This window comes from Aspergillus pseudoviridinutans (assembly GCF_018340605.1).
Source record: "Aspergillus pseudoviridinutans IFM 55266 DNA, scaffold_2, whole genome shotgun sequence".
NCBI classification, from domain to species: domain Eukaryota; kingdom Fungi; phylum Ascomycota; class Eurotiomycetes; order Eurotiales; family Aspergillaceae; genus Aspergillus; species Aspergillus pseudoviridinutans.
The window spans coordinates 3,587,562-3,612,071 of record NW_025091282.1 but is presented as its reverse complement, the minus strand read 5'-3'; the positions used below and the strand labels follow the sequence as shown (position 1 = coordinate 3,612,071).

General features: G+C 50.7%; 10 protein-coding genes across 10 annotated transcripts; 7 read left to right on the top strand and 3 right to left on the bottom strand.

Annotated features, from left to right (window-relative positions):
• Nucleotides 1-562: 562 nt before the first annotated feature.
• On the top strand, nucleotides 563-1,966 carry Asppvi_003315 (putative proline utilization protein PrnX-like; the record flags this gene model as incomplete). The annotated part of the gene is made up of 1 exon (XM_043299280.1): nucleotides 563-1,966. The coding sequence occupies one exon, from the start codon at nucleotides 563-565 to the stop codon at nucleotides 1,964-1,966; it is 1,404 nt and encodes a 467-aa protein (XP_043155215.1).
• Nucleotides 1,967-2,464: 498 nt separating this feature from the next.
• On the top strand, nucleotides 2,465-4,086 carry Asppvi_003314 (GNAT family N-acetyltransferase; the record flags this gene model as incomplete). The annotated part of the gene is made up of 2 exons (XM_043299279.1): nucleotides 2,465-3,915; nucleotides 3,969-4,086. 2 exons carry the CDS (start codon nucleotides 2,465-2,467, stop codon nucleotides 4,084-4,086), a joined length of 1,569 nt encoding a protein of 522 aa, XP_043155214.1.
• Nucleotides 4,087-5,822: 1,736 nt separating this feature from the next.
• Asppvi_003313 (uncharacterized protein) lies at nucleotides 5,823-6,974 on the top strand (the record flags this gene model as incomplete). The annotated part of the gene is made up of 4 exons (XM_043299278.1): nucleotides 5,823-6,216; nucleotides 6,271-6,328; nucleotides 6,378-6,622; nucleotides 6,721-6,974. The coding sequence occupies 4 exons, from the start codon at nucleotides 5,823-5,825 to the stop codon at nucleotides 6,972-6,974; spliced, it is 951 nt and encodes a 316-aa protein (XP_043155213.1).
• Nucleotides 6,975-8,999: 2,025 nt separating this feature from the next.
• Nucleotides 9,000-10,564, bottom strand: Asppvi_003312 (putative lysyl-tRNA synthetase; the record flags this gene model as incomplete). The annotated part of the gene is made up of 4 exons (XM_043299277.1): nucleotides 9,000-9,769; nucleotides 9,837-10,262; nucleotides 10,324-10,429; nucleotides 10,544-10,564. 4 exons carry the CDS (start codon nucleotides 10,562-10,564, stop codon nucleotides 9,000-9,002), a joined length of 1,323 nt encoding a protein of 440 aa, XP_043155212.1.
• Nucleotides 10,565-11,445: 881 nt separating this feature from the next.
• Asppvi_003311 (Tim10/DDP family zinc finger protein) lies at nucleotides 11,446-11,835 on the top strand (the record flags this gene model as incomplete). The annotated part of the gene is made up of 2 exons (XM_043299276.1): nucleotides 11,446-11,543; nucleotides 11,652-11,835. 2 exons carry the CDS (start codon nucleotides 11,446-11,448, stop codon nucleotides 11,833-11,835), a joined length of 282 nt encoding a protein of 93 aa, XP_043155211.1.
• A 437-nt stretch (nucleotides 11,836-12,272) lies between these two features.
• Asppvi_003310 (putative Sin3 complex subunit (Stb2)) lies at nucleotides 12,273-14,855 on the bottom strand (the record flags this gene model as incomplete). Its single annotated transcript, XM_043299275.1, has 1 exon — nucleotides 12,273-14,855. The coding sequence occupies one exon, from the start codon at nucleotides 14,853-14,855 to the stop codon at nucleotides 12,273-12,275; it is 2,583 nt and encodes an 860-aa protein (XP_043155210.1).
• A 1,843-nt stretch (nucleotides 14,856-16,698) lies between these two features.
• Asppvi_003309 (ubiquitin-protein ligase RMD5) lies at nucleotides 16,699-18,127 on the top strand (the record flags this gene model as incomplete). Its single annotated transcript, XM_043299274.1, has 4 exons — nucleotides 16,699-16,819; nucleotides 16,892-17,019; nucleotides 17,079-17,837; nucleotides 17,909-18,127. 4 exons carry the CDS (start codon nucleotides 16,699-16,701, stop codon nucleotides 18,125-18,127), a joined length of 1,227 nt encoding a protein of 408 aa, XP_043155209.1.
• A 963-nt stretch (nucleotides 18,128-19,090) lies between these two features.
• On the top strand, nucleotides 19,091-20,159 carry Asppvi_003308 (uncharacterized protein; the record flags this gene model as incomplete). The annotated part of the gene is made up of 4 exons (XM_043299273.1): nucleotides 19,091-19,299; nucleotides 19,356-19,730; nucleotides 19,788-20,061; nucleotides 20,124-20,159. 4 exons carry the CDS (start codon nucleotides 19,091-19,093, stop codon nucleotides 20,157-20,159), a joined length of 894 nt encoding a protein of 297 aa, XP_043155208.1.
• Nucleotides 20,160-20,814: 655 nt separating this feature from the next.
• On the bottom strand, nucleotides 20,815-22,457 carry csn12 (the record flags this gene model as incomplete). The annotated part of the gene is made up of 6 exons (XM_043299272.1): nucleotides 20,815-20,901; nucleotides 20,958-21,378; nucleotides 21,427-21,488; nucleotides 21,553-21,705; nucleotides 21,754-21,826; nucleotides 21,886-22,457. 6 exons carry the CDS (start codon nucleotides 22,455-22,457, stop codon nucleotides 20,815-20,817), a joined length of 1,368 nt encoding a protein of 455 aa, XP_043155207.1.
• A 571-nt stretch (nucleotides 22,458-23,028) lies between these two features.
• On the top strand, nucleotides 23,029-23,942 carry Asppvi_003306 (60S ribosomal eL20 domain-containing protein; the record flags this gene model as incomplete). Its single annotated transcript, XM_043299271.1, has 4 exons — nucleotides 23,029-23,116; nucleotides 23,288-23,472; nucleotides 23,547-23,723; nucleotides 23,784-23,942. The coding sequence occupies 4 exons, from the start codon at nucleotides 23,029-23,031 to the stop codon at nucleotides 23,940-23,942; spliced, it is 609 nt and encodes a 202-aa protein (XP_043155206.1).
• Between the last annotated feature and the right edge of the window lie 568 nt (nucleotides 23,943-24,510).

Sequence of the window (24,510 nt, the reverse complement as noted above, 5' to 3'; positions counted from 1 at the left end):
GCATATGCAGATATTTCTAGAAGGACAAATGACAAATAGTTCCAAAATGTTGTTGATGCTCATCATGGAACTTATGCGATAATTATGTACGTATGGTATGAACCTAAAGAAAGATAATCGTCGTCAATCATCATGTCACACTTACAGTAAACACCGGCATCCAGCCCCGCCCTATCTCCAAAGTCCGAGCTGAGCCAAGGCTTGACCTCCGTCATCTGTTCTGGATAACGCGAGAATCTCCGACCGGTTGCGGGCTTACAGACCTTGGATCCCACCCAAATGCGGGTCACAGAATGGGCAAATCGCCCATCATGTACGGAGTTACGGTCTTGCGTATCCTTTGCGCGATTATTTATTATTGTGGGCGTACCAGACTACTTTGGTAGTCTATTTATTTATCGAAGCAAGTCGAAAAGGTGGATGACTGTTCCTTTGCCTTAGTCAGGCTGACGCTCACTTCGTATCACTCATCATCTCTTCGTCCTCAATAACGCTCTTGGTCTTCTTCTTGTGTTACTAGCATTTTCTCCTAGTCAGTCTGCTTGATCAACATCTCCTCCTTATGCCGCTGACCATCCTCTCCCAAGCGCAGCTTCGCTCGCTGCTGCTTTCTCTGAACCGCGATGAGGTGTCCTCGCTACAACAAAGCCTTGCCCAGGCCTTACTAGAATACTCGACCGGAAGCCAAGAACAGGGTTGTGCCGCGACGTACCAACCTCTCAGAACCGCTATCACCCGGCAGAATGGCTGCACGACACTGTTCATGCCCGCCAGTACCGGCCGAACGATCGGCATGAAGATGATTTCTCTACAAGACGGAGGTGCTGCAGGATGTGCTGTGGAAGGGGCTTTTGAAATTCCCGAGGGAATGAAGACTGCTTCAAGGTCGCGGTCGGCGGGCCCAAGGAGCTCCATGACGTCGCTGTCGTCTGAAATGAGTGATCTGTCTATATCATCACAGGAAGAAGGATCGACGAGTTCATCTAGCAGCCGATCGCTCAAGTCTGGCACTGTGAATCGTCAATCAGTTGGCTCCAGCATCTCCAAGACGCTAGGTGCATGGCCCGGAGCCGGTTCTCGAGACACCTCGCCGCAGGGCACTGTGACGTTGCTGGGCGCCGACAGCATGCCGTTCGGGCTGATCAATGCTCATGAACTCACGCCGTTTCGGACGGCCCTGGCCACGATGATGATTTTCAACAAGCGCAAGAGAGTGCGCACTGTGGTGGTTTTCGGAGCGGGTAAACAGGCTTACTGGCACATTCGGTTGGCTCTGACGCTGCGTGCGGCGGATATCAAGCGGGTCGTTATCGTCAATCGATCATTTGAACGGGCAGCCAGGCTTCTCAAGGATATCTACTCTCCTGAGAACTCAAGCTGGCGCGGTGACGTGAAATTCTCCGCTGTCAGTACTGATTTCGGCGAGTACGACCGTATCATCCACGATGCTATCCATAAATCAGACGCGATCTTTTGCTGTACTCCGTCGATCGGGCCGCTTTTCCCCCCTGAGCTTCTCACCTCCCGCGAAGGTCGCCGAAAGGGTCGATTCATTAGCGCCATTGGGTCGTACAAACCTCACATGACCGAGCTGCATCCAGACATTCTGCGCGAAGAGGTGATCGCGCACCATTCCGGTCGGCATTTCCACAAACACGTTAAACGTAGTGGTGTCGTGGTCGTCGACAGTCTCGAAGCTGCTCTGAAGGAGGCCGGAGAATTGATCCAGGCGGGCATCAAGCCGAACCAGGTTGTTGAGCTGGGAGAGCTCCTGATGGTACGGGACGCATCGCGAAAGGACAACAACCAGGACGGGGAAGACACCAAGAGCCTGCGCGAGTGGGTTGAACGAGGCAATGTCATCTACAAGAGCGTAGGCCTGGGCTTGATGGACCTGGTGACTGGAGGCGATCTCGTCCAGATGGCTCGGACGAGAAATGTGGGAACCAGCGTGGAGGACTTTTAGACTCTATGATTCTGAAGTGTCGAATCTTTGCTGTATTTTAAAGGACCTGTTTCGCTTTCTATACCCTTCAATCGATTTGACTATGGCTGCAAGAATCTGCGGGCCCCTGCCACGTAGTATGATATCAAAGGAAGATCATAATCCCCTCGATAGTAGCACATTCAACGCAATACTCAATGCCGACAGTAAGACCGAATAGATTATTCAACGACTAAGACGACATGAATTCCTTGTGTACCTCTCTAAGATGGAGATGTCCACAGTCAACATGCCGAGGGCGATAAGATTGATAACGGGAGCGGGTCCCTTCGTCATCGATGAGCGGCAAAGACAGGAAAGTCATCCCACTTCCACTGTGGGATTTCCGTCGGCTCATGTATCCACCCTCGTCTCCATATTCTATTTAATCTTTTCTCCTCATGTTTGCCTGATCCTCTGAGCCCTGCGTCTTTTCGTCTTTCCCTCCTCCAAACAATAGGCCGTCCGCCCTCCCTCACCATGCGTAACGCTATCTGCCGTTTGCCCAACGGCCAAAGCTACACGGTGACGCCTGTGTTTGGCGGCGTCAACTTCAAATCCAATGACATGCACTTGAAAGACTCCACAATTCCTCCCGGGTGGACAATTGTTCTCTATACCAACCAAAACACTGAGCAGGCCACGCAGGATCCCGTGCCCCCGGAAGAAGAGCGCGGTCGCTCCCGATATGCACCGGGAGAGGCAGAGGAGAAGCAACGCACCGCTCGCTTCACAACACCAACATTGTCCGATGACTGTTTTTACATTTCGTTTATCGTCAATCCGCCCAGTACTGACTTCAAACCTCCTACCTCTCCGACTCGTCAGATTGCGATGATGATCTGGGTGAGCCTGTACTGGTACTTCCACGAGCCCGAGCCAGACCTCCACTTGCAGACGGACGCTGCAGCTCGTACACCGCTCACAGGCAAACCGAAGGGAGAATGGCGCATTCATCTCAAGAGAGAGGGGATCTTCAAGGGACGCAACCTGCTGCAGAAGCTGGAGCGCATGGGACTCATTGCATCGGAGGAATCTTCCGTTGGGCTTGAGCCAAGCGAGACGCGAGAATCCGGGGCCTGGTCACGGATGTTCGTGAGCCGACGCAGTTTCTGGCAGATTGACCCCCGCCTGTTTGTCTTCACCCTGGTCCCTGCAAACCCACTGCAATCTGCCCCGGCATCGCCTTTTCTCTCTCCCAGATTTGCGTCACCATCGCGCGAGAGCCCGCTGTCAACTGAGTCTCCGGCTTCCCCTGCGGGGAAGGACTTCCCACTACACTTGCCCAATGAGGGCCCGTTTGCTTCTAGCAGTCACCTTCCGACATACTTTCCTCCGCCACCAACTCAGTACACGTTCACAAACGGGCTACGGCACCCCGTCAGACCTAAGCCGCCCCATCAGGGAGAAGTGTTCTACATCCGGTTCATTCCCAGCGTCGGGCAATACCTGTCATTCCGCGTACCGATTCTATCCTCGTCTGCGATGCGCGATCGGGGCCATGGTCATAGTCACTCGATGAGCAACATTGAGCAACCTCAGAAGAACACGCCGTCTGACCTAGACCTGCTGCACAAGTGGATGAATGACCCGCGCGTGAATGCAGCCTGGGGAGAGGGCGGTCCGATCTCAAAACAGGAGGAATTCCTTCGCAATAATCTTACCAGCCGTCACAGCTTTCCCGTCATTGGATGCTGGGACGGCAAGCCGTTTGGGTACTTTGAAATCTACTGGGTCAAGGAGGATCGCTTGGGACCGCTTATCGGAGGGGCGGACAATTACGACCGGGGAATTCACTTACTGGTGGGAGAGCAGGAATACCGTGGGTCGCACCGGGTCGCCATCTGGCTCAGTGCATTGGTCCATTACTGCTGGCTTGCGGATCCGCGCACGCAGACAGTCATGCTGGAGCCACGGGTGGATAATGAGAAGTAAGCTTCAATCCCATTTCCTGGGCTGCAAGAGCTTTGCTGACATGCAACAGGGTCATTCAATACCTTCAAAACTCGGGATTCTACAAAGAAGGAGAGGTTACTTTTCCCCACAAGCAGTCAGCTTTGATGAAGATCAAACGCGACTCTTGGGAGAGCCCAGTTCTATAGACATCCCATATCTGTCCTTTGATTCCATTCATCACTTTTATATCTTGGTCTTTGTAAATACCCCGGCATCTTACAGCATATTTGGCATGGCGTGGGCCTGTTTGCTTTCTGTTTGCATCATACATACGCCTTTGCTTCATGCGTGGAGGGATTGCCACAGCAGTGAATGCTAGGATTATCTACATTCACTTCAGGTTGACGAATTCGGAAGATCCCGCAGCATATAAACCGCCCTAACCTCTCCCAATCTTGAATCTTTTCCTAGGGCTTATTTACATATAGATAACAAGACGGCCCATTCCAGAGTATTCACATGTGAGATAAACATGGCTTGCTTCTCACCTTCACATTTTACTACTGGTCCTTCATCATTTCTTCTTCCACTGCCACCAAAATCTTCATAGTAGAATGATCTATTTGGCACAATCAGGTAGCATCTAATACAAGGCTATCCCTTCGGCAGTGCTTTTCTTTTTCTTCGCGGCCGTAGTTAACGACCGCGAAGCAGCCTTCGGACCCGGAAGATTCGGATTGTCTCTGGTATGTCGTTAGTTCAAAGGCTCTCATATTCGCATGGCTAACGTCTTGCCAGGCAGGTCTTCCCAGGACTCCAGTACATTATTACTGCTACTGCTCCAATGCCACCTTCTTCCCGGAGTTCTGATTCTATTGATATTGCCGGCTATCAAATTTGTTCAGGGCTGCATTCTTCAAATAATATCGATTTAACGCCCTGTATACCGGTCTCATCAACGCTTCCCTGCCCATACGGTGGTTCCCAACAGGCAGACGACATGATCAAACCTGCCGGCCACTCAGTGAACACCCTCATCATTGAATCTGGCCGGTCCGAGTCTCGAAACCGCTTAAGAGACGATATGAATTTGTGGCTTGTCGCGTTTATCGTCTTCCTACCATGCCTGACAGGACTAAGCACCAGCACGCCGGTCGAGTGTTTTGCCCTCAATAGAAGTGGCTCGTCGGCGGCGATGGTGCTGTCAAGGCAGTCGTCAAATCTCGAGAATACAGTATCGCTGAACAAGCCCACTAATTCAAAATGAGTCCGGTGATCCGATATGTGCTTAGGGTAGACAAACACCGCCAGTGGAGAACGCAGAATACTACACCCTGGACGGTTCAGCGATCTCGACGTTGCGTCCGGACCTGGCCATGGAGACCTTGAAACCGAAGCCCGTTGACTGACTCAACGACCAGGTTGAGAATTCCATACATGTCCACAGACCTTGGGTTCATAATGAGGCTAATGCAGCTGAAAATGCCCTTATACTCATACTCATCAACACACATCAACACAAACCGTACAATCTATGATCCTTCTAGTGTTGGTCAGACCGGTCCTCTGTCATTTCGGGTACTCGAACATGTACTCATGCTGAGTCCCAGGATACTCCTGAAGAAGCCTCGGACGTCGCATCACAATTACCCCTCCAGATAGAAAAATCAACCGGTACGTGACTTGCTATGGCCTAGCCCTTCGGAAAATCTTCAGTCGCCCCTATCACGATCCGCTCGATCTTGGAGCCTCGAATACAAGTTGGTGAAGAACTCCCCCGCATTCGTACAGACATTCGTAGTTGGCTTTCTTAACCTGCGCTCCTCGGCTGTTCTTTCGTGAGGTCGGCCGAATCAATGGCCCATTGCGCGTTCCTGAGGGACATGGCCCGTCACAGCAGCGGCTGTTAGGAGATCTGCATTGACTCCAATCTGCGCATGAGATGTCTGGAGTCATCTTTAATAATCACCAGGCAGGCGCTGGTGGCTGTCTGCACCCCAGCAAGTGCACTCGTCTGGAAATGGACATTATCATAGTCTCGTACAACTTCTTGAGCGGTCTCTATCGCGCTATAGAGCAATACAAACACAGCTTTCGTCGGTTCACCGAGGGGGATGGCCTCTTTCAGAACCTATCTGCGCTCTTCCCTTTCTGGTCTTGTTGGGATCAGATGTTCCAGGCGGTCTGCCTGAAGATGTCTTACGGTGATGCCGGGACGGAGTTACTGAACGAGATTGAAAATCTTTACTTCTGTTATAAGAGCAAGGACCTGGATTGGAAAACCTGTCGCAGTGGCCGCTTGGGGTACACACAGAATGGACAGGCAGCAGTTACCGGTTAAGGGGCGCGGTTTGGGTTCAATAAGCTTGACGCTCAGACATATGGAAAAGGCTCTCAGTGCGACTTCTATCTTGGCAAGAATGCTGAGTGGGACAGCGAGTTTGATATGTATGTCCTTTCTTCTCTTTCGAACTTCGTTCTTGGCTGATTTAAGTAGTCCTATGCTCCAACGGGGTGGTCTTCGGGCCATCGAGGATGGTCTTCCCGTTAAGTACTGGCCAATCGGCACCAGGGCTGCAGGTGAGAAACCTGCGCAGCCACCAGCTTCGCGCGCTGAGATCCCAAATAAGATGCGTGCTCCGGCAGCCGTTGTCTCCTCTCCTGCTGCCAGGAAGAGCGGCTATGTCAAACGAGGCCCAGCTACTTATGCTGCGAATCACAAAATATGGCAGCACAGCAGACGTAACCGATGCTCTCCCAATGATAGCAGCAAAGATACAGTGACCCTTGGCCCTTGGCCTTTACGAACCATACTCGCCTGAAAATAGTTCGTTTCCTAGAAAGCTCTCCCGGAAGGACTTCGACACAGATGACAAAGGACGCTTGGTATCCGGGGCACCCGAACAAAGTCTTTCTCCAGATTGGAGACTACCCCAATCAAGAAAATCGTCCAGTCGTAACCTCGACGAAGCCGAGCTTTATCAGCTGGGAGGAGTACGTGACTCTCCTTGGCCACGGGCTGATCTACGAGCACGAGTACGTGGCGGGGCTGATGAAGTCCCTTGCGGACTCTCGCAACCCTGAAAGTGATTGAGATACCACGGGCGGGCTCACGTCAGTATATTGGATTCCTTGAACTCCCCGATGAGTTCTGCCTCGACCTAAGCCTGGTGACGCGATGAAGGTGAACTTCAATGTTGAAGAGCCAGAATCGCGTATCGACTGGCATGCGTGTAGTGGACTCGGCCAATTGCCCCTCCGAAGGCCGTCACAATTCTCCTGACTCGACCCTGGGACAAGGAGACGCTGGAATGGTGGGGGCGCTCACACAACAATCCTTAACACAACTGATAAGAGGACACCATACAAGAAGTATGTGCTCTACCGAGACCTCGTAGCCGTTCCACCACTAATATCTAAACAGGAACATCGGCGATCTCGCCATAGCCTCGAGTCAGGTTAACTCGAGGCTGCCGGACAAGTCCATGTAGGTAGCACTAATATTCGCAATACAACTCAGCTTCAGCTTCTGTCAGAGCTTCCGTCTGATTGGGACAATATTTCAGAATGGCATGAGATCCCGGATTCACTCGTTGAATGGATTCAACAACAGGCTGGCCTTCAGATTGACCAGGAGCCGATTTCATCCAAGGACGAGCTTCTGACAGCATTCTACCTTTTATCGCCTGTCAATTACGGGCAGTCTCACGAGCCCCTTATGCGTGCGCTTCGACAACGATCTAGAACCCTCGGTAATTAAGAAAGAACGCGATCACTATTGAGAAGTGGGAGTCAATCAACTATCCGACAAGAGGAGATCGAGCGAAAAGGGTACCTGAGGCGGTTCAAGGTGGTTATGTCCAAGTACAGTGATGATGCGCTAGTCCGTATCACTGGGGCTCCCCTGGTCGTGCAGGAAGCTCTCAAGAGTCTAAACCAGCATTCTACTAAGCTCTCCGCAGGTCAGCCAATATATCTCGTTGAAGCATGTGGCCAGGAGAGACTTTGATCTCATTGAGGCCAACCGTCACGAGCGTGGGAGTGCTGTCCGGCTCACCTACTTTCCGGACATCTAAACCCTTACCGTTAAAGTCCCATCTCGTGAACACGAAATAGCTCCCGCAGATATCGACCAGCTTCTAACCCGCAAGTTGGCCACTCCTCAGGAAGAAGGTTCCAAAGCTCACTAAAATCGGGCAGCCTATACCTGCAAAATCGTCGGCCGATAGCCAACAATGCTCTTCTTTCCTGAGAAAGAAGACTTCCAAGGACGTAATGTCTCTAGTTTCTGCTGGTGCCCCTGGCGGTGACAGCCAGGCGCACCTCGACTGGCGCGTGGTGCGCCTCCTCTGCCACCTTTCGTTTAGCCCCCTGCTTGACGATTACTACAGCGAGCGGATGACGAGGCAGACACCATGGCTGCCGCGATCGCGAAGAGCATGGAGCGGGGAGGCCGAGGTTTCAGTGACTTGTAGTGGCGGACGACAGAGGGGACCCGCAATATGAATGCCGCTGGCTGCAGCAGGCGCACTATTTGATGGCCGATGCCATTGTCAGGGGATTTTTACATTCGCCACAACGCTGGCGGTACTTCCGAAACATGCTGAACCAATTTCGAATATGGGATGACCCGGCTGACGCTGAACAACACGCACGAATACATTCTGGGGCTCCGGCAACCGTGTCCGAACCTGATGTACTTACTGGGGCCATCTACAGTAATTGCATCCCATGCTATCATCTCCTTCGCGACAGGAACAATTTCCCAATTGATCGCTGTACTATCCCGTGGGCGATAAAGTTTATTGTATCTAAGTGGGTGAGCATATCAACGGCCCTATATATGACGCGATTTTTAATGAGGTAGAATACTGTGGCTGTTGCCCTTGGTGATTCTTTTGCTGGTCCTCTACTTGTGATGCAGTGACAGTGGGTATCATGGACCAGTCTCTCAGCCCTAATATCCGCGATGCAGCAAATTTTGGTATCTTTGATGTCAATGCGCGGATCTTAAAACTTCTTATACAGAAGATAGAAGTTAAAGAGTTGGAGGTTCTGCAGTCGTAATATGGTACAGGTATCTAAGCAGAGAAATATCATACAGCCATTATCAAGTCCCTCAATCGGTAGCCCTCGACAGACCATCATGGCGACGGGTTACGGTGCGGAGATTCCCAAAAGGAAGGACATCCCCGATCCTCTTAGCGCCCGTGAAGAGCATGCAGAGGCGATCAATGCCGCAGCCCCAGCCACCGGTAGAAGGGAGCCCCCACTCCAACGCTTCAAGGTAGCTCTCATCAATCTCCGCGGGCTCATCGGTGCCTTTATTGTAGCGGACTTGATCCTCGAATTTCCGTCTTTGCTCAAATGGAGAGTTCTCCTCTTCGTAGGTATTAACGATCTCCCGTCCGTCGATGAAGAGCTCCGCGCGCGCCGCGACACGCTGCTTATTGGAGGGGTGGATGAAGGACTTTGACAGTGGGGAGAGACACTCGGGAGGGTTGATGATAAAGGTCGGGTTGATGCAATCGGGTTCAAGGTAGGTGCTGCAGAGCTCGTCCAGAAGACGGGGCAGAGTGGGATCCTTGGGAATAGGAAGGGAAAGATCTCTGAACAGCTGATTGATTTGGTCTAGGGCATCTGGCGTGGTGAGGTCGGGGAGTTTACGACCGATCTTGTCTTCAATGCCGGTGGTAAAATCTACTCGACGGAAGGGAGCCGAGAAGTCGACTTCTGGTGGTTTCAGACTAGCGTTCTTGTTGAACTCTTGAATATGTGCCGCCATGCCTGATAGGAGGTTCTCTGTAATGGACATCAGATCTTCCAGGTTGGCGTATGCATGGTAGAATTCACATGTTGTGAATTCGGGATTATGAGTTTTGTCCAGGCCTGTCCCAGCATGTCAGTCAGTCATCTCAAGACTTCGAACTACGATCAAGCATGGACCTTGACTTACCTTCGTTCCGAAATGATGGGCCAATCTCGAACACTTTGTCGAACCCACCGACGACTAAGCGCTTCAGCCATAGCTCTGGCGCGATTCTCAGAGACAGCTGCCTGTCGGGAAATTCGGTAGCAGAAGTTTGAAACGGGCGGGCTATCGCTCCGCCAGCTATCGAGCCAATGATAGGAGTGCTGACTTCCATAAACGATCTGTCGAGAAAGAACTGTCGCAGAAACTGGATGATAGCTGATCGCGCTCGGATAATATCGGCCGCCTTCCGGTCGGCAAGGAACTGGACATGGCGTGGATACGGAGATGTCTCATGCTCCTCGGCGTCGACGGGGACATCGTGCAGGCAAGGCGACAGCAGCCGAGGAAGCTCAGTTGCAAGAAGAGTGAGCTCTCCGGTTCCTGTGCGGTGAGGTTTACCTGTTACGGCTATGGAAGATCGTTCAGTCTCGGGTAGTCATGCTGGGGATGGCTATATGGCACAACATACAGAAAGCATCGCCGCGGCGAAGGAGGCGGTAGAATCTCTTGAACGAATCGGGGGCTACTCCGTCCAGCTTGCGAATGTTGCACATGACCTGGACCTTGTACCCATCCTGGAAGATATCGAAGAATATCAATTTGCTCCCGGCCAGTCTATAGGCACGAATTCTTCCTACAAATCTAAGTACAGAGGACAACCGAGTAGGGCCAGAACAGCGGCAACCTACCATTGACAACGACAGTGTCATCTTCTACTGTTTGGTTGCTGGCAAGGTGGCTATATCGATCACGAAATGCCGCACAGCTCAGCGACCGATTGTCACTTGGGAGACGGGGATATGGGTCAGAACAGGCATTTTTGACCTCCTCAAGCCGGAGTCTGAATGCTTTATCGGGGGAGGCTGCGCTGCTGCTATGCCTTGTACGTATAGATGAAGATGAGACCGGTTTGATTGTTCCAAGTAAACTATCTGCTATGCGAGAAGTACGATGGTTACTGGAAGTAAACGGCGATCCTGCACTGATAAATTGCTCGTATTAGCCAACCAACTCAAGCAATACAATGCTCTTCTCGGAAGAAAATATATGAATGGGCATTGAATCAGGTAAAAGAAATGACTCCGGTGCGATCAAGTGCTTGAAACAAGCATCATCTGCAGCGGTTCTGGAAAGGAATGTTTGTCTCATCATTCAATTGATGGGGAAATAGTCAAGAAAGAAAGAAAATAAGCTTCTTACCTAAATCGGGAACTCTTGGAGCAGAATTGTGAAGCCCACCGGGGGCGAATTGAGTGCATATTAAAGAGAAAAACTACAGTCACATCACGGTAAGGATGGGAAAGAGAAGAGAAGAAAATTGTGGTCACTGAGAAGGTCATGAATTTATGGAAGGCGGTGGGAAAAAACGGTCCTAGCTCCCGGCCTCATAGCAGCAACTCCGTCCGGGCCGCAATATCATACATATCTCATCAGAATCAATTTGAGCTACCATTCATCACCAGACTCCACGTCCTACATAGTCAGTACAATAGCTCGCTTTCTGATCCAGACGTTATTGACGATTGCTAACCGCTTCACAGATATCCGATCACATAACTCGGTCAATCTTCTTCCATAAAATTCCATCACCATGTCTTTCCTCTTCGGTGGTCCCCCCAAGATGTCCTCGGCAGAGAAGATCGCTGCCGCAGAGACAGAAGTCGAGATGGTCTCCGATATGTTCAACCGGTAAGACGCATCAGTCTCTTCCTTAGCTATACCACTGCCCACGACAGTACCGTGGCCTTACTCTCATCCCGCATTTTATAACCAGTCTAACGCCATATTCAATCTCAGTCTCACCGAGTCCTGCCAGAAGAAGTGCATTCCCAACGACTACCGCGAAGGCGACCTGAACAAGGGCGAGTCTGTCTGCCTCGACCGCTGCGTCTCCAAGTTCTTCGAAGTCAACATCAAGGTCAGTGAGAAGATGCAGGGCGAGGCGGCCCAGAAGCAGGGCGCTCCTGGATTCGGCATGTAAAAAAGATACGCGGGCTTTACTCGCTGGTCTTGTCTGGAAAGGGCATGTTGCACGCATCGACCGATTTGTTTGGAACCGGTGGTCTTACAACCTCTTCCTGTTTCGCCGGGAGGTCATATTTTCATGCTGGGCGTGGATTCTCTCAACATTTTGCTTGCTTGCGATCGCACGGATTCAGGATGATATCCATGTTGAGTTTGCCATGAAGACTCTTACTCAATAGGATACGAGATTCACTCGGCTCTGGCAGTTTTCTATTATGGAGACGCTCTGGTCGCGTTCTCGACCATTACTGTCTTTGTTTTCGAGTCGTGCCTTTTTGCAGTGCGTCTGATATGGACACCGAGCCTCTATTCACACTATGTACACTAGAATTGGTATATAAAAATACAGGGATATCACGCTTAACACGAAAGATATGAAAGGATCGAAGCATATCACCTAGAAGACATTCCAATAAATCTCCCCAACCGCGACAACCACGAATTGCTCTGCTTCTCATCCTCCCTCTTGATCAGTCCTTTCATCCTGGTTTCGAGCTCCAACACATGTCGCTCGAATTCCGCCAGGCCGCTCTCCACATCTTCAACTTTGGACTCGAGGACATTGAGCTCATAATCCAGCTTGGCTCCCATCATCTCGACGCGTTTCATAGTATCAATAAGGTAGGTGTGCTCCTCCGTCAGCAACTCGCTGGAGCGTTCCCTCATTTGCTGATATTTCTCAGCCTGCTCTAGGTAGATCGAGTTGAAATTCTCGTGTGACTCATAGAGCTTCCGGTTCAATTCGTCCACCGAGTTCACTTGTCTTTCTACCCAAGGAACTGTGTGATGGCTCAGCTCCTCGATTCTGGAATTAAACATTCGTACGTCAGAGGCCAGCGTATCTTCAAGCGCAACGGCTTGCTCTAGAGTGGCATCTGGCTTAGGCTGCAGGGCTTCTCGGCCTCCCAGGCTTTCCCAGCCAAGTACCACGTCTTCAACAATACTGAAGGACAGGTGGCGAGGCCAACCATTGCTTCTACGTTCCGAGTCATCTGTCGTGGTGAAATCTATGCAACTCTGCGGTCGGTGCAATAACATCAGATCGAATCGAGAATTTTCGTCCGGACTAATAGATGCGTCGGTCGATCGTGTCCTGGATCGCCCTAGATCCGACTCGTCCTCTTCCAGCTGACTTGTCGAAGCTTTTCGCGCTGAATCGGTTTCCTCATTATCTCGAGGAGAATCAACTTTGATTTTCGGAGGTTTCAATTCGGAGACTGTCAGACCACCAGTACTCGCTGGTGGCTCTGCCTTTGTTGCGTCAAACTGTCTCTGGTCATGAGGCTCAGAAATGCTTTCCTGATCGGTCTGGGTACCATCAGCCTCTGTTTTTAGCACAGGCATCTCCGCATCGCTTTCGATAGCTGGCATGTAAGCCGCATCATTCATTAACTCCGCCCCATCTTTCATCTGCTTGTGGTGCTGAGATCGAAGGCTGGGCAGTCCAACCGCTTCTTTGAATCTCCCAAAGCCGATTCGTGCGTCTGACACCTTGCCGCTAACACCCCTCCGAACCATGCGACTCAGGTTCTGATCCTTTTCGTCCGGGGCGGCCCTCGTTTCAGACTGCCTCCACGGACGGTCTGAACCTTGCAAGGATCGGTCACCAGCCAGATCTTCGTGCGAATGGCGTTTGCGGCTCGTCCACACATAGTTGCCCTGTTCATCCCTGTTGAACATCATTTCCGCAGCAGGCGAATCATGAGCGAAGCCATCACCCAGCCCACTCTTACGTGGCTTCCCCCTCCACAACCACTTTGCTCTCTCACCGGTCACTAGCGATGCGAAATTGTCCAGCTCCAGTGTCTCAATATCGGCGATGCCACCCTTTTCCCGACCCCGTACCATACCCATGACCATCTCACCCCCATGCCCGCTCAGTTCGGCCATCGTAGACTTGACAGCGTCAGTCCATCCTTCTGCATTTGCCGCCTTGGCAGTTACCCGGTGAAGCCGGTCGAGAGTTTGCCGGTCCAGTCTGCGTGTCCGTTCCATCTTCTGCGACTTCTGAAAGCTCTCAATTGCCCTCTTAAGACTGCGTAAATCGAAGGCGTCCTTCCCGACCGGGGCACCGAAGGCGTGAAGTCGATTTCGAGCTCCCATGAAGGTGCCCAACAAAGCGGCTACAGTTGTTGGTCCCAGTACGCCGTCACTTGGCTCTAGGTTGTACAAATCAATCCCGAACTCGGTCCACCAATCATTGAGTGCGGTCTCGGTGACATCGCAAAGCAGCCCGTCCACGTATTCGGGTGCCAATAGGCCAAACATTGTCAGCGCGATCTGGCATTGTTTAACCAGCTCGATTACAGCACTATACACAGGTACTCGCTCGCTTGTCCGATAGAGTTGGTAAAACTTTGCCACGGTCGCAGGTGAAGGGGGCTGTAGCTTTAAGCCGGCCCGGCCGGCGCAGGAAAGCCGTTTCAGGTTTTCATTGGCAATAAAATCGTCCTTGTGTCGGAGTACGTCACCATCGGGGACTGGGATAACGGTGAGCGCAGACGGAAACGAGCTTAGGTCAGTTACCATGACGGTGCCCAGAGGTGTGTCTTTTGTTCGTGCATGACATTGCGTGACGGCGTTGAAGTACAGTTTCAAACGCGGAGACCAGATGTTTTCGTCAGTTGGGACGCTGAGGACTCCAACCACGACCTTGTGCGAAGGATCGCCCGTGTACGTCGTAATTACAAATGTTGGGTGTACCCTTGAACAAGCCCATTGCTCAACAATGTATATCTCGTAACCCTGCAGGGCGAGGCGTCGATGCAGCACAATTGTCGCAGGGTCCTCCTCCAGGTACCGAAGGGCTACAGGATCGGTGAACACGAGTTTCTGATGCCCGTGCGGCGGTGATACCTCCATGAGTCCGTTCGTATGTGAGGAGGGACTCTCGTGAGCGTTGATGGAAGGTTTCATAGGATCACGTCGGTTCGCCACGGGAGGCGCAGCCTGTGCGCTGGTAACAGCCGGTGGCATTCTGTAAGCGTGATAGCTATCGCATTAGTGGTAAAGACTGTGTCATATCCGGAGCTGCTTGCTGCTGCCTTCAAATCAATTGTCGATGTAACGTGGTCAAATTACTGAGACCAAGCTCAGAAATGAGGGGATAAATGTTGACCCTCCTGGGGTCTCCTAGCTTTTGTTGGCCTCGCAAGGGAGGAACTTGACATATCCGGAGTAGATACTGAGCATATGTAATCTCAGACAGAGGGTGTAGAAATTCTATAGATTTGCCGTAACATCGTCAGAAGAAGAAGTTCAAATACGGAGCCTAGAGAGGAGTTGCCTGGAAGACAATTGACCGCAACTATACAGCGACGTCACAGGATCCTGGAAGCGGTGAGTCGGCTACAGAGAATGTGCCTGCCCCTGATTAAAATTACTAAACTGCCCAAGTCTACCTTTTTAGAGTACTCCAAACCAAGATCTGGAATCGCGTCTGCCTTACGGAGTTACTCAATAATAATAATACTGGAAGCTGAAGAACAGGATGGACACTGCTGTCTTGTTGGAATGCGAAAGACAGCTCCCCAGTCCAAGAGGCGTGGCGGGCGATGTGTTCAGCCACTATCGAGTGCCTCAGTTTCATATATCGCTAACAAAATACCCTTCAGGGGTCCTTCGTACATTTTTTACGAGGTAATACATTTTCTATTCTGGGCTTACGACGGCGATCGATCTAATCGGTAAATCTCTTCTCCACAGGCCTCCGCAAGGGAAGCAAACAGTGATGAAAAGAAGACCAATGTTTCGAGCATCTGACAAGCAGAAAACTCAAAAACTGACACCAAGACATGGAGCCAGGGCAACTCTTTTTTTTCAAAAATTCCCAGTCGATCCGAAGACCAACTGAAGCGGTCAACTAGGTAGTTTTCAACTAGCAAAAACACGGTCTCGGATGTCTCCTCACTGACACGTGTAAAACCCGTGCACCAGGATGGAGAAAAAAAGAAGAAAAGGTTCAAAGAGACGGGGGGCAGTGGCAGGTTATATACCTTTGCCAAGACCTACTACTTGCGCTAGCGTAAGCGAGGCTTTCCCCTTAGGTGTCCATGAATACGATTGGCAGTATTCCTCTTGCTACGGTACCAAGCATTTTACGTAAGCAATCAAGTATTCGCGATCCTCTGTAGAGACGTACGGAGAAGGAAACACAATAATGATTAGAGCAAGGTCTTTGCGACATTAGACCCAAATATAGACTCCAAGAGATGATGGGAATATTTGGAGGAGCGAACCTTTTCGCTTTTAAAGTACTTCTTTAGTGTTCGAAGTTGTCTTTGCTAGGGAGCTATGCATTAAAGCGGACTACCACCACTCCGCATGGGGGGGCATTTTGCAACGGTTCTCTAGTGGTACTCCGTACTATTAGTCGGAATAGGAAATGCTCTAGCGTCTATTGTTTCGGATATGAGTAGAAGACTACTCCAATTATTTTGAAATAACAGTATCAGGTCTCAGATCCATTTGATTCACTTCCTGAAACCCTACAGCATCATACCATGGCCTTAGGTATCTAAATAATACCCCCGAAAGAGGGGTAAAAGAGCATTATTGGAGAACACGTGATGTCCCACGTCCCATGTCGTAATGGAACTGTCGGTCGCCGATAGCTTATCGAACCTCAACTCAACTCCACCTGACTTTGTCGGTCCTGATTTTCGATTCTGCCCTCTCAGAGGCTGTCCTTACATCGCCCAAAGTCATCAGCTGGGCACTATCCGAGTCACCCATATGGCTATCGCTGTCGTGGTGCTAGAATAGCGGAACTCACTCTACTCCGCTTCAAGCGCCATCTCCGAGTCACCCCAGAGTCGTCATGGACCTTGTCCGGAAGGAGCATGAACGGCTCGCTAAGAGGCTGAAGGCTTCTCAGAATATTAAGAATGTACAAGACACGATAGATCTAATTCAAGCAGCGCGCGAGACTATCGCCTCTGGTTCGTTCCTCTTCGTCGGTTTCGCGGCCATTTTGGTCGTTTGGCGGTGTTCATTGACTGATCATTGCATAGACCCAGGTCAAGCATCCATAACTCTAGCAAAGCTCCAGAATTCCGTCAAATCATCATTCGACTCGATCAATGACAATCTCAAAGAACACCACAGCGCTCTAAACAAGTACAGCAAAGCTCTAGATAAGGTCTTGTCTCCGAGTTATTCCAGCATACCTGGTATTCTCGAAACTGACACTGTGTGTAGCTCTTCAGAGATAAACCACTTCCAAGTACCGAGCATGATGCGTTATCATCTCGAGAGTATCTCATCAACCGCGCGATTGCGATGCACCTGTTACGAGAGGGACAGTTCTCTGTAGCCGCGACCTTCCTTTCCGAAATAGCCGAAAAGAAAGCTTCGAGTCAAGAGAACGATATGGATACGGATGGCCCAGACAACGCCACGAGTCTTCTCGATATCGACGATGTTCCTTCGGGTGAAGTGCGGAAACAATTTGCCATGATGTATCACATACTACAGGAGATGAAGGAGAAAAATAACCTGCTTCCGGCTATACAGTGGTCAAGGGACAACAAAGAAGCTCTGGAGGCACGAGGCAGTAACCTTGAATTCGAACTGTGCCGGTTACAGTTCGTCTGGCTCTTTCATGGCGGACAGGGCCCTGCTGTCGCGGGTCCACAAGCTGCATTAGAGTACGCCAGGCGCGAATTCCATGTTTTTCTMCCCAGGTACTTGGTGGAGATTCAGCAGCTGATGGGGGCAATGGCCTTTGCTCCAAACCTCCAAGAGTCGCCTTATCGGAATATCTTCGACAATCCGTCGGCATGGTCTGATGTGGCGCAATCTTTCACTCGGGAGTTCTGCTCACTGCTGGGTCTGTCTGCCGATTCGCCACTCTACATAGCCGCTACTGCTGGTGCGATAGCACTACCCACTCTGTTGAAATTGCAGACAATTATGAAAGCAAAGAGGACAGAGTGGACCACGCAAAACGAACTTCCGGTAAGTCGAGTCGCGGCAGTCCGCGTCACCCGATCATGTGTAGGGACTTCTAACTGACATACCTTATTCAGGTCGAAATTCCACTGCCACCCTCTTACCTCTTCCATTCGATCTTCGTCTGTCCAGTATCCAAGGAACAGTCTACGGACGAGAACCCCCCAATGATGATGCCTTGCGGTCATGTTATTGCAGAGGAGTCGTTGAAACGAATTTGCAAAGGCACAAGATTCAAGTGTCCTTATTGTCCCAATGAGAGTCATCCGCGAGAGGCAAGGAAGGTCTTCCTGTGAAGAAGGGGTACATCCAACATCCGCCTGGAACAACAACTCGGCTTGATGGAGAATGTGGAGGAGTCTTAGGAATCCTGATTTTCTATTTTTCTTTTCTGTTTGTCAACTATGTCAGGATGGTGGCGTTTTCGGTGTCAAGGTCATGAGGGCATGCGGGAAGTCATATATGTGTATATTCTCCAGATAATCCCAGCTTGGTTTAAGTCTAACCGCAAGCCCTTGCATATTCGATTCCCAGGAAGCTGAAGACATTCCTTTCAAGATATATACCCCACATATGGGTGGGTGTTATCAAACCTGGATGAGATCGCGTAGCCACCGGAAGATAATGTGCTATTTGTCTGTTTCACCCGCTAGAACCCCTCATTCTATTAGGTAGAAAGAGTCCTCTAGGCCAGGATAATGCTTGCTCTCAAGAATGATGTATCAACTTTTCCATTGTTGTCTTAATCAAGGAATCCAATGAATTTCCCGAGGCGATCCGAGTGCCCCACCCTCCTTTACCTATTTCTGACATCTAATTGGACAAGCAGAATCCCGTGACTGCGCGATCATTTGGCGATGCATTCAAAAACCACTTTACGCGTGCAATACCGGTCTTTACGCGCCTGCAGTTGGTCCTTCGAACAGGGACATTTGTGATAGATGCACAAAGAAAGGTCCAACAATGTTGACTGGTGTCTTAAGAATTGTAGATGTCTAAATCACTCAGCAGCACAGAGAACATAAAAGAAACCGGTTTCCAACGACAGTTGAGTCTTGGGCTTCTTGCTCTGTGGATCGCCTGTTTTCGACAGTATCAGTATCATCCCCTTGATCGTCGTACTTACAGACGCAGGTACAGATACAAGCATGCGTCAGCTGTCTCACCATTGACCAAGTAATTGCAGCTTTAGTCCATCAACCCCTGAGACCCTACCATTTTCTTCCAGCTCGATTGACTCGCTCAGCCCATCTTGAACGATGTTGACCCAACAGCAGAGCAGTAGCAGCCAAAACATGCTTTCCATCAGACGCCCATCCCAGAGTCCCACCGACAGCTTATCCTCGCGATATCGCGCTGGAAAAGCGACAGCGTCCCACCGAGTGAAGAAGCCCGTCCGCGACTCTCCTAGTACTCCATCGCGACGTCTCGACCGACGCCAGAGAACAGGCAGTTCCCCAGACAAGAAGTAAAACCACTCTCCTTTCCATCGCAGTCAGTTGAATGCTAAGCTAACGACGCCAGCTCGTCAAGTACATCAATAGTCACCATCTCCGTCGGCCCAGAACAGCGCCTCTTCGCCGCCCACGAAGACACCCTCTGCACATCCCCATTCTTTGCAGCCGCCTGCTGCCGAGCGCAATCGCAATCGCCATCGCCATCGCCAGGATCGCCTCACAAGCGCATCAGCATCTCCTTGCCGGACGAGCAGCCTGAGATCCTATCCTGCATCCTCGAATACCTCTACAAGGGCGACTACACGCCCCGAGCCATCTACAACCGGCACCGCGATACATGGGAGCTCGAGAACACCGGCCTCGACACAGACGGCCAAACCACCAACGCGACCATTTTCCACCAGGCTACTGGCTCAGTGATTCTGAGAGATACAGCCGTTTAGTAGGTCTGCTCTTTAACCCCCGACTCAACCAGACGACTAACATCGCGGCTTAACAGCTGCGCCGCGCAAAAGTACGGCCTCGAGCCCTTGAAGCGCCTTGCCTTGCGGAAGCAGGGCCTCCACTCCGGTATCCAGTGCAGTACCATCCTGAGCAGCGCTCGCTACGCCTACGCCAACACCTCGGATAACGAGTCGAAACTGCGCGCTCATTATCTGGCCCTGATTATCCGGAGCCGGTCGACGTTCAAGCGGAGCGGGACTATGCAAATGGAGATGGAGAAGGGTGGGAAGTTATTCTTCGACTTGTTTGTCGCGATGTGTAATCATATGGTGTGTACTGTCCTCTCTGCGGTCTTTTGTATGGATGGAGCTGACTTTTGTCTTTTGCTTAGGATGATCTCACAACTGCTAAGCCTTCTCTTGCTTAGTTCCAAATCCTAATTATCTATCGACTTATTAGTCCCTTTCAAATCCAGACTGCTTGTCGCGCCTTTCTACTATACCCTTCTTTCTATTTCAATTTGTTTTTCGCGCCTTGAAGGCCACAGTGTACAGTAACTTTGTTTCATGCCACTTCTATAAAAAGCGAAGAAAATGCGGTATCCTCTCAACTTAGTCAATGCCTTCTAATATGTGCATGCAAAGATTTGGAGTACAGGCGTCATGGATAGATGCTCTTGTTCATAATCTCATGTCTAAGTCATACAATGATGATGTAGGCTTCGCCATAAACTGTCTTCCGCTGATGTATGTCAATTACCGAACAATCCTGTCGGACCCATGCGGCAGGAAGTGCAGCCTGGTTGATATTCACCTTTTCCTTGAGGTGACCATCCTGCCGTGGCTATGTAATACAACTTAGTTGTAGATGATAGCCTATTGTGTCGCATAGGATGGCTATTCATGCAGCGTAAAGGATATCGTAGAGATAGGCTGTATATATACAGCTTAAGGCTTTCGTCGGTGGCAAGCACTTGGATGCCGTGAGTTTCAGATCCTGTCGGGCGACCTCAAATTCGGGTCTAGCCCGGCTCTGGCTCAAGCGCAGCTTAAATCGTATGCTTGAATGGTGTAGTGGAGTACTTAGACACCGGTTCCTGGGAAGGCGGTACCACCCTTGCTCAACACGACCATGCCTCGCTCCCGGGCAATGTAACCCTTCATAAGTCCCTAGCAACATTCAATCAGTCTGTGAGCGCTCCATGTGACGAATAAGAATGGCATACCTTGTATATGAGGTTAGATAGTAGGCACTCAACCTCATCAATGTCTACCCGGGACCTGTCATCCGCATGCGTGCCGATCCTCAGCGCTGCTGCGAACTCGGTAACCGGAACACGAGTTCGGCGAATGGGAGGCTGGCCGTCCTTGGATTCCTCGAACCCTCCAGCGATGAAAACCTTTCGGAACAGATTTCGAAGAGCAATATCGCGTCCTCTTTCGAGCGGTAGATAGATGCGCCTCTTGACGAATTCCTCTTCTCCGGCGCACATGGCTGTGTCAAATCCAACCAAATCCCCCTTTCGTATATATTCGCACAAGGGGCGGAACAGTTTCTCCAATCTGGGAAAGGGTGCGAGAAGTTTTTGGGATGGTAAAGTATGGGTTGTGACGAGGTGGCAGGGGACAAGATATGTGAGGATCAGCCTGCACAAATTAGCGAGAGTATAGAGACATGCGCTAATATTCACGTACTCTCGGTTTTTGAATGCGCCCTTGTGGCACATTTTCCACGCATATGACAGGTGTTCTTCCGCCTGCGGAAGGTCATCAGAATAATGGTTTTTGATATTAATGGAGATTTGTCCATGATCGTCTTACCTCCGCGTAATTCTCGTCTAGAAAGTGAATAACACCGACATAGTACTTAAATGTGACTATGTGGGACTTGGGGAAAGCTTCTAGCTCAGGGAGATCGGCGGATGAAGCGCTAAGAGCGCGGAGAAGGTTCTTTGAGAGTCCGACTGAGTTGAGCTAGGTTTGTCAGACGACGTTCAGGAACGGAAAGGGCTTCAAACGTACTTTGAAGTATGTCTTGAACAAAAGATTTGTGGTGTTGTAGATACCCCATTTCCGGGATTCTTCAATCGGCGCCCTTGAATCGTACTCAGTAATTTGCGAAAAGGAATGTAGAGGGCCAGTGCAACTACACACCTGTCGCTCAGACAAAGAGTAAACATCCGATTGATTATCCGGGCGGCCTCCTCGAGCTTCGCACTCTTCTCGAAGTCCGCAGCGACATCATCTTGGAGCTGGTCACCAAAACCCATGGCTGCTTTAGAGGAAATCTCGGCATCTGCTTTGATCGCAAACACCCTCAAGTATTTCCCCACCACATAGAGACACGGGACCGTCCATGCTTGAAGCCCGAAGTTCGTGTAGCCTCTGATAAGAGCATTTGCCACATGTTTCCAAGTATCAAAGACCTTGACCCAGCTGGCCGACGGGTTGTACTCCTCGAACTTGATGATCTCCCCTACAGCCTTCCAATATGCTGCGAAGATGTCAACCCAGCCATTCTGCTCTTGTTTTGGGAGTTTCACGCCGTTTGCTTGGAAGAGCGAATAACGCAGATCTGCCGAAATATGTTCAGAGTCAGAAAAGTTGTAGAATGACAGCAGGCGATCGGGGCTTTCGGAGGTTGCGATGGGCGTAAGAGCTGCTGCCAAACGAGGACCAGACCCGTTCTTCTGGCCTTCCTTAAAGTCTGTAAAGACAGACGCCATGGCAGACGGTGTGTTGTAACCAGAGTCCTAGATTGTCGTATCGAAGCGTCAGTGCTTTACAATCTTAGAAAGATCTTCACCAAACAACCCGGACAATCTATGGAGCTAGGCTCTGGTGTCATCATCCATTTCCTGCCTTCTCCATCGACGGTCGCGAACATGATTGGGGGTTAGGTGGGGAACAACAGCGCGCAGCCGTGGATTCCTGAGGCCCTTATCAGCCGCTGTGGCTGAGCACCCATATCGGGTATAGCGCCGGAGTCAAGCCTCAGCTGCCCGGTCGCTTAGGCGAAGGGCGGCAGCCCTAACTCAACAAGTTTCACAAATCCTCATTTTCGACCAGACCAGCCGGCACACCTATCTCGACAGTCAACCACAACAGAGTCGACAAAAGTGAGCACCACCCTCGTTGTCTACCTTTTTGTCGTTTGCATTTGATACTAACCACATTTCCAGATGGGTGAGTGATATTTTCCCTCGATAACTCGCAAAATTTCCCCGTCGGATCGGTTGCAATGGTTTCCTGCGAACGTCGAACGACACAATTTCGAAGAATGGGCACTGGACGACAATGACAACGGAGGGATACATCGATAGAAGGAGGGAAGTGCGCAAGATCTTTTGGGAATACGGAATGAGACTGTTCATTGAAGAAGGAGGTCGAGTTGAACTGCGGTCGCACATTGTCGAAATTTTTCCAGATGCAGACATGAACATACGCGCCATCGACCATGACGTTCGCACGGAAATCAATGCAACGATAACAGACTTTTTTTTATTCGGATTCGGATATACTTGAACGAACAGTCACTGACTGGTGTGTCTCACAGGGCGTCTCACCGAGTACCAGGTCATCGGGCGTCACCTGCCCACCGAGGCTAACCCCACGCCCAAGCTGTACCGTATGCGCATCTTCGCGCCCAACACCGTTGTGGCCAAGTCGCGCTTCTGGTACTTCTTGACCCAGCTCCGTAAGGTCAAGAAGGCCAACGGTGAGATCGTCAGCCTCAACGTGGTATGTCTACTATGGGAAAGGATTCTTCGGTCAAGATGAGGTCGACTGACTTGGTCTCTTTTCTTGTTTGCTAGATCCACGAGAAGCGCCCTCTCAAGGTCAAGAACTTTGGTATCTGGCTCCGCTACGACTCTCGCTCCGGTACCCACAACATGTACAAGGAGTTCCGTGAGATGAGCCGGACCGACGCTGTTGAGGCCCTCTACCAGGACATGGCTGCTCGTCACCGTGCCCGCTTCGGCTCCATCCACGTATGTTGAAGCGCATTCCTGCACAAACGTTCCTCATGAGATCTAACGAACTGCATCCAGATCCTCAAGGTTGTCGAGATCGAGAAGGCCGACACCATCCGCCGCCCCTACATCAAGCAGCTCCTCCAGAAGAACCTCAAGTTCCCTCTTCCCCACCGCTCCGCCAAGCCTKCTGGCAAGAAGGTCTTTGCCTACTCGAGACCCTCTACCTTCGCTTAGATATGACGTTTTGGGTTATGGGAGATGGAGTGTGCGGATCAATGACTATGTTATGGCCATAGCATGCAAGAAGGACACGGATCACGCGGAGAACAAGGCGTGTATCTACCGCCCAGAAGATGGGACGGATGTTTTTGATGTCTCTTTAGTCCTCTGCAGCGACCCTTGCAAGTTATTTATCAAAAAAAATTACCGGGGTTCTTTTCTTTTTTAATACCATGGTTCTATCTGAGAGGTAGTCCGCGTAGAATGTCTCTGATGCGTCTCTGCATGCAGTAACATACTACAGGCAGGGTGAAACCGGTAAGATCTCGGCAATTGAGTGGGTGATGGATATTTGCACGATGTTTTAACACCACACATGTGGTGATGGTCGGGCTATTCCGTAGAGATCTAACTTCACCGTTCGAGTCGGATCAGCGCAATTGACGACAGCCGATGCCACAAACTGTCGGTATATAGCCGTCCAAGGTCATCTCTCTGTAAAGACCACAACTATAGCGTTTACATGGAACAAATACTCGGCTTAGCATACAAGGGCATTCATTACCTATCTAGAGAGGTACTT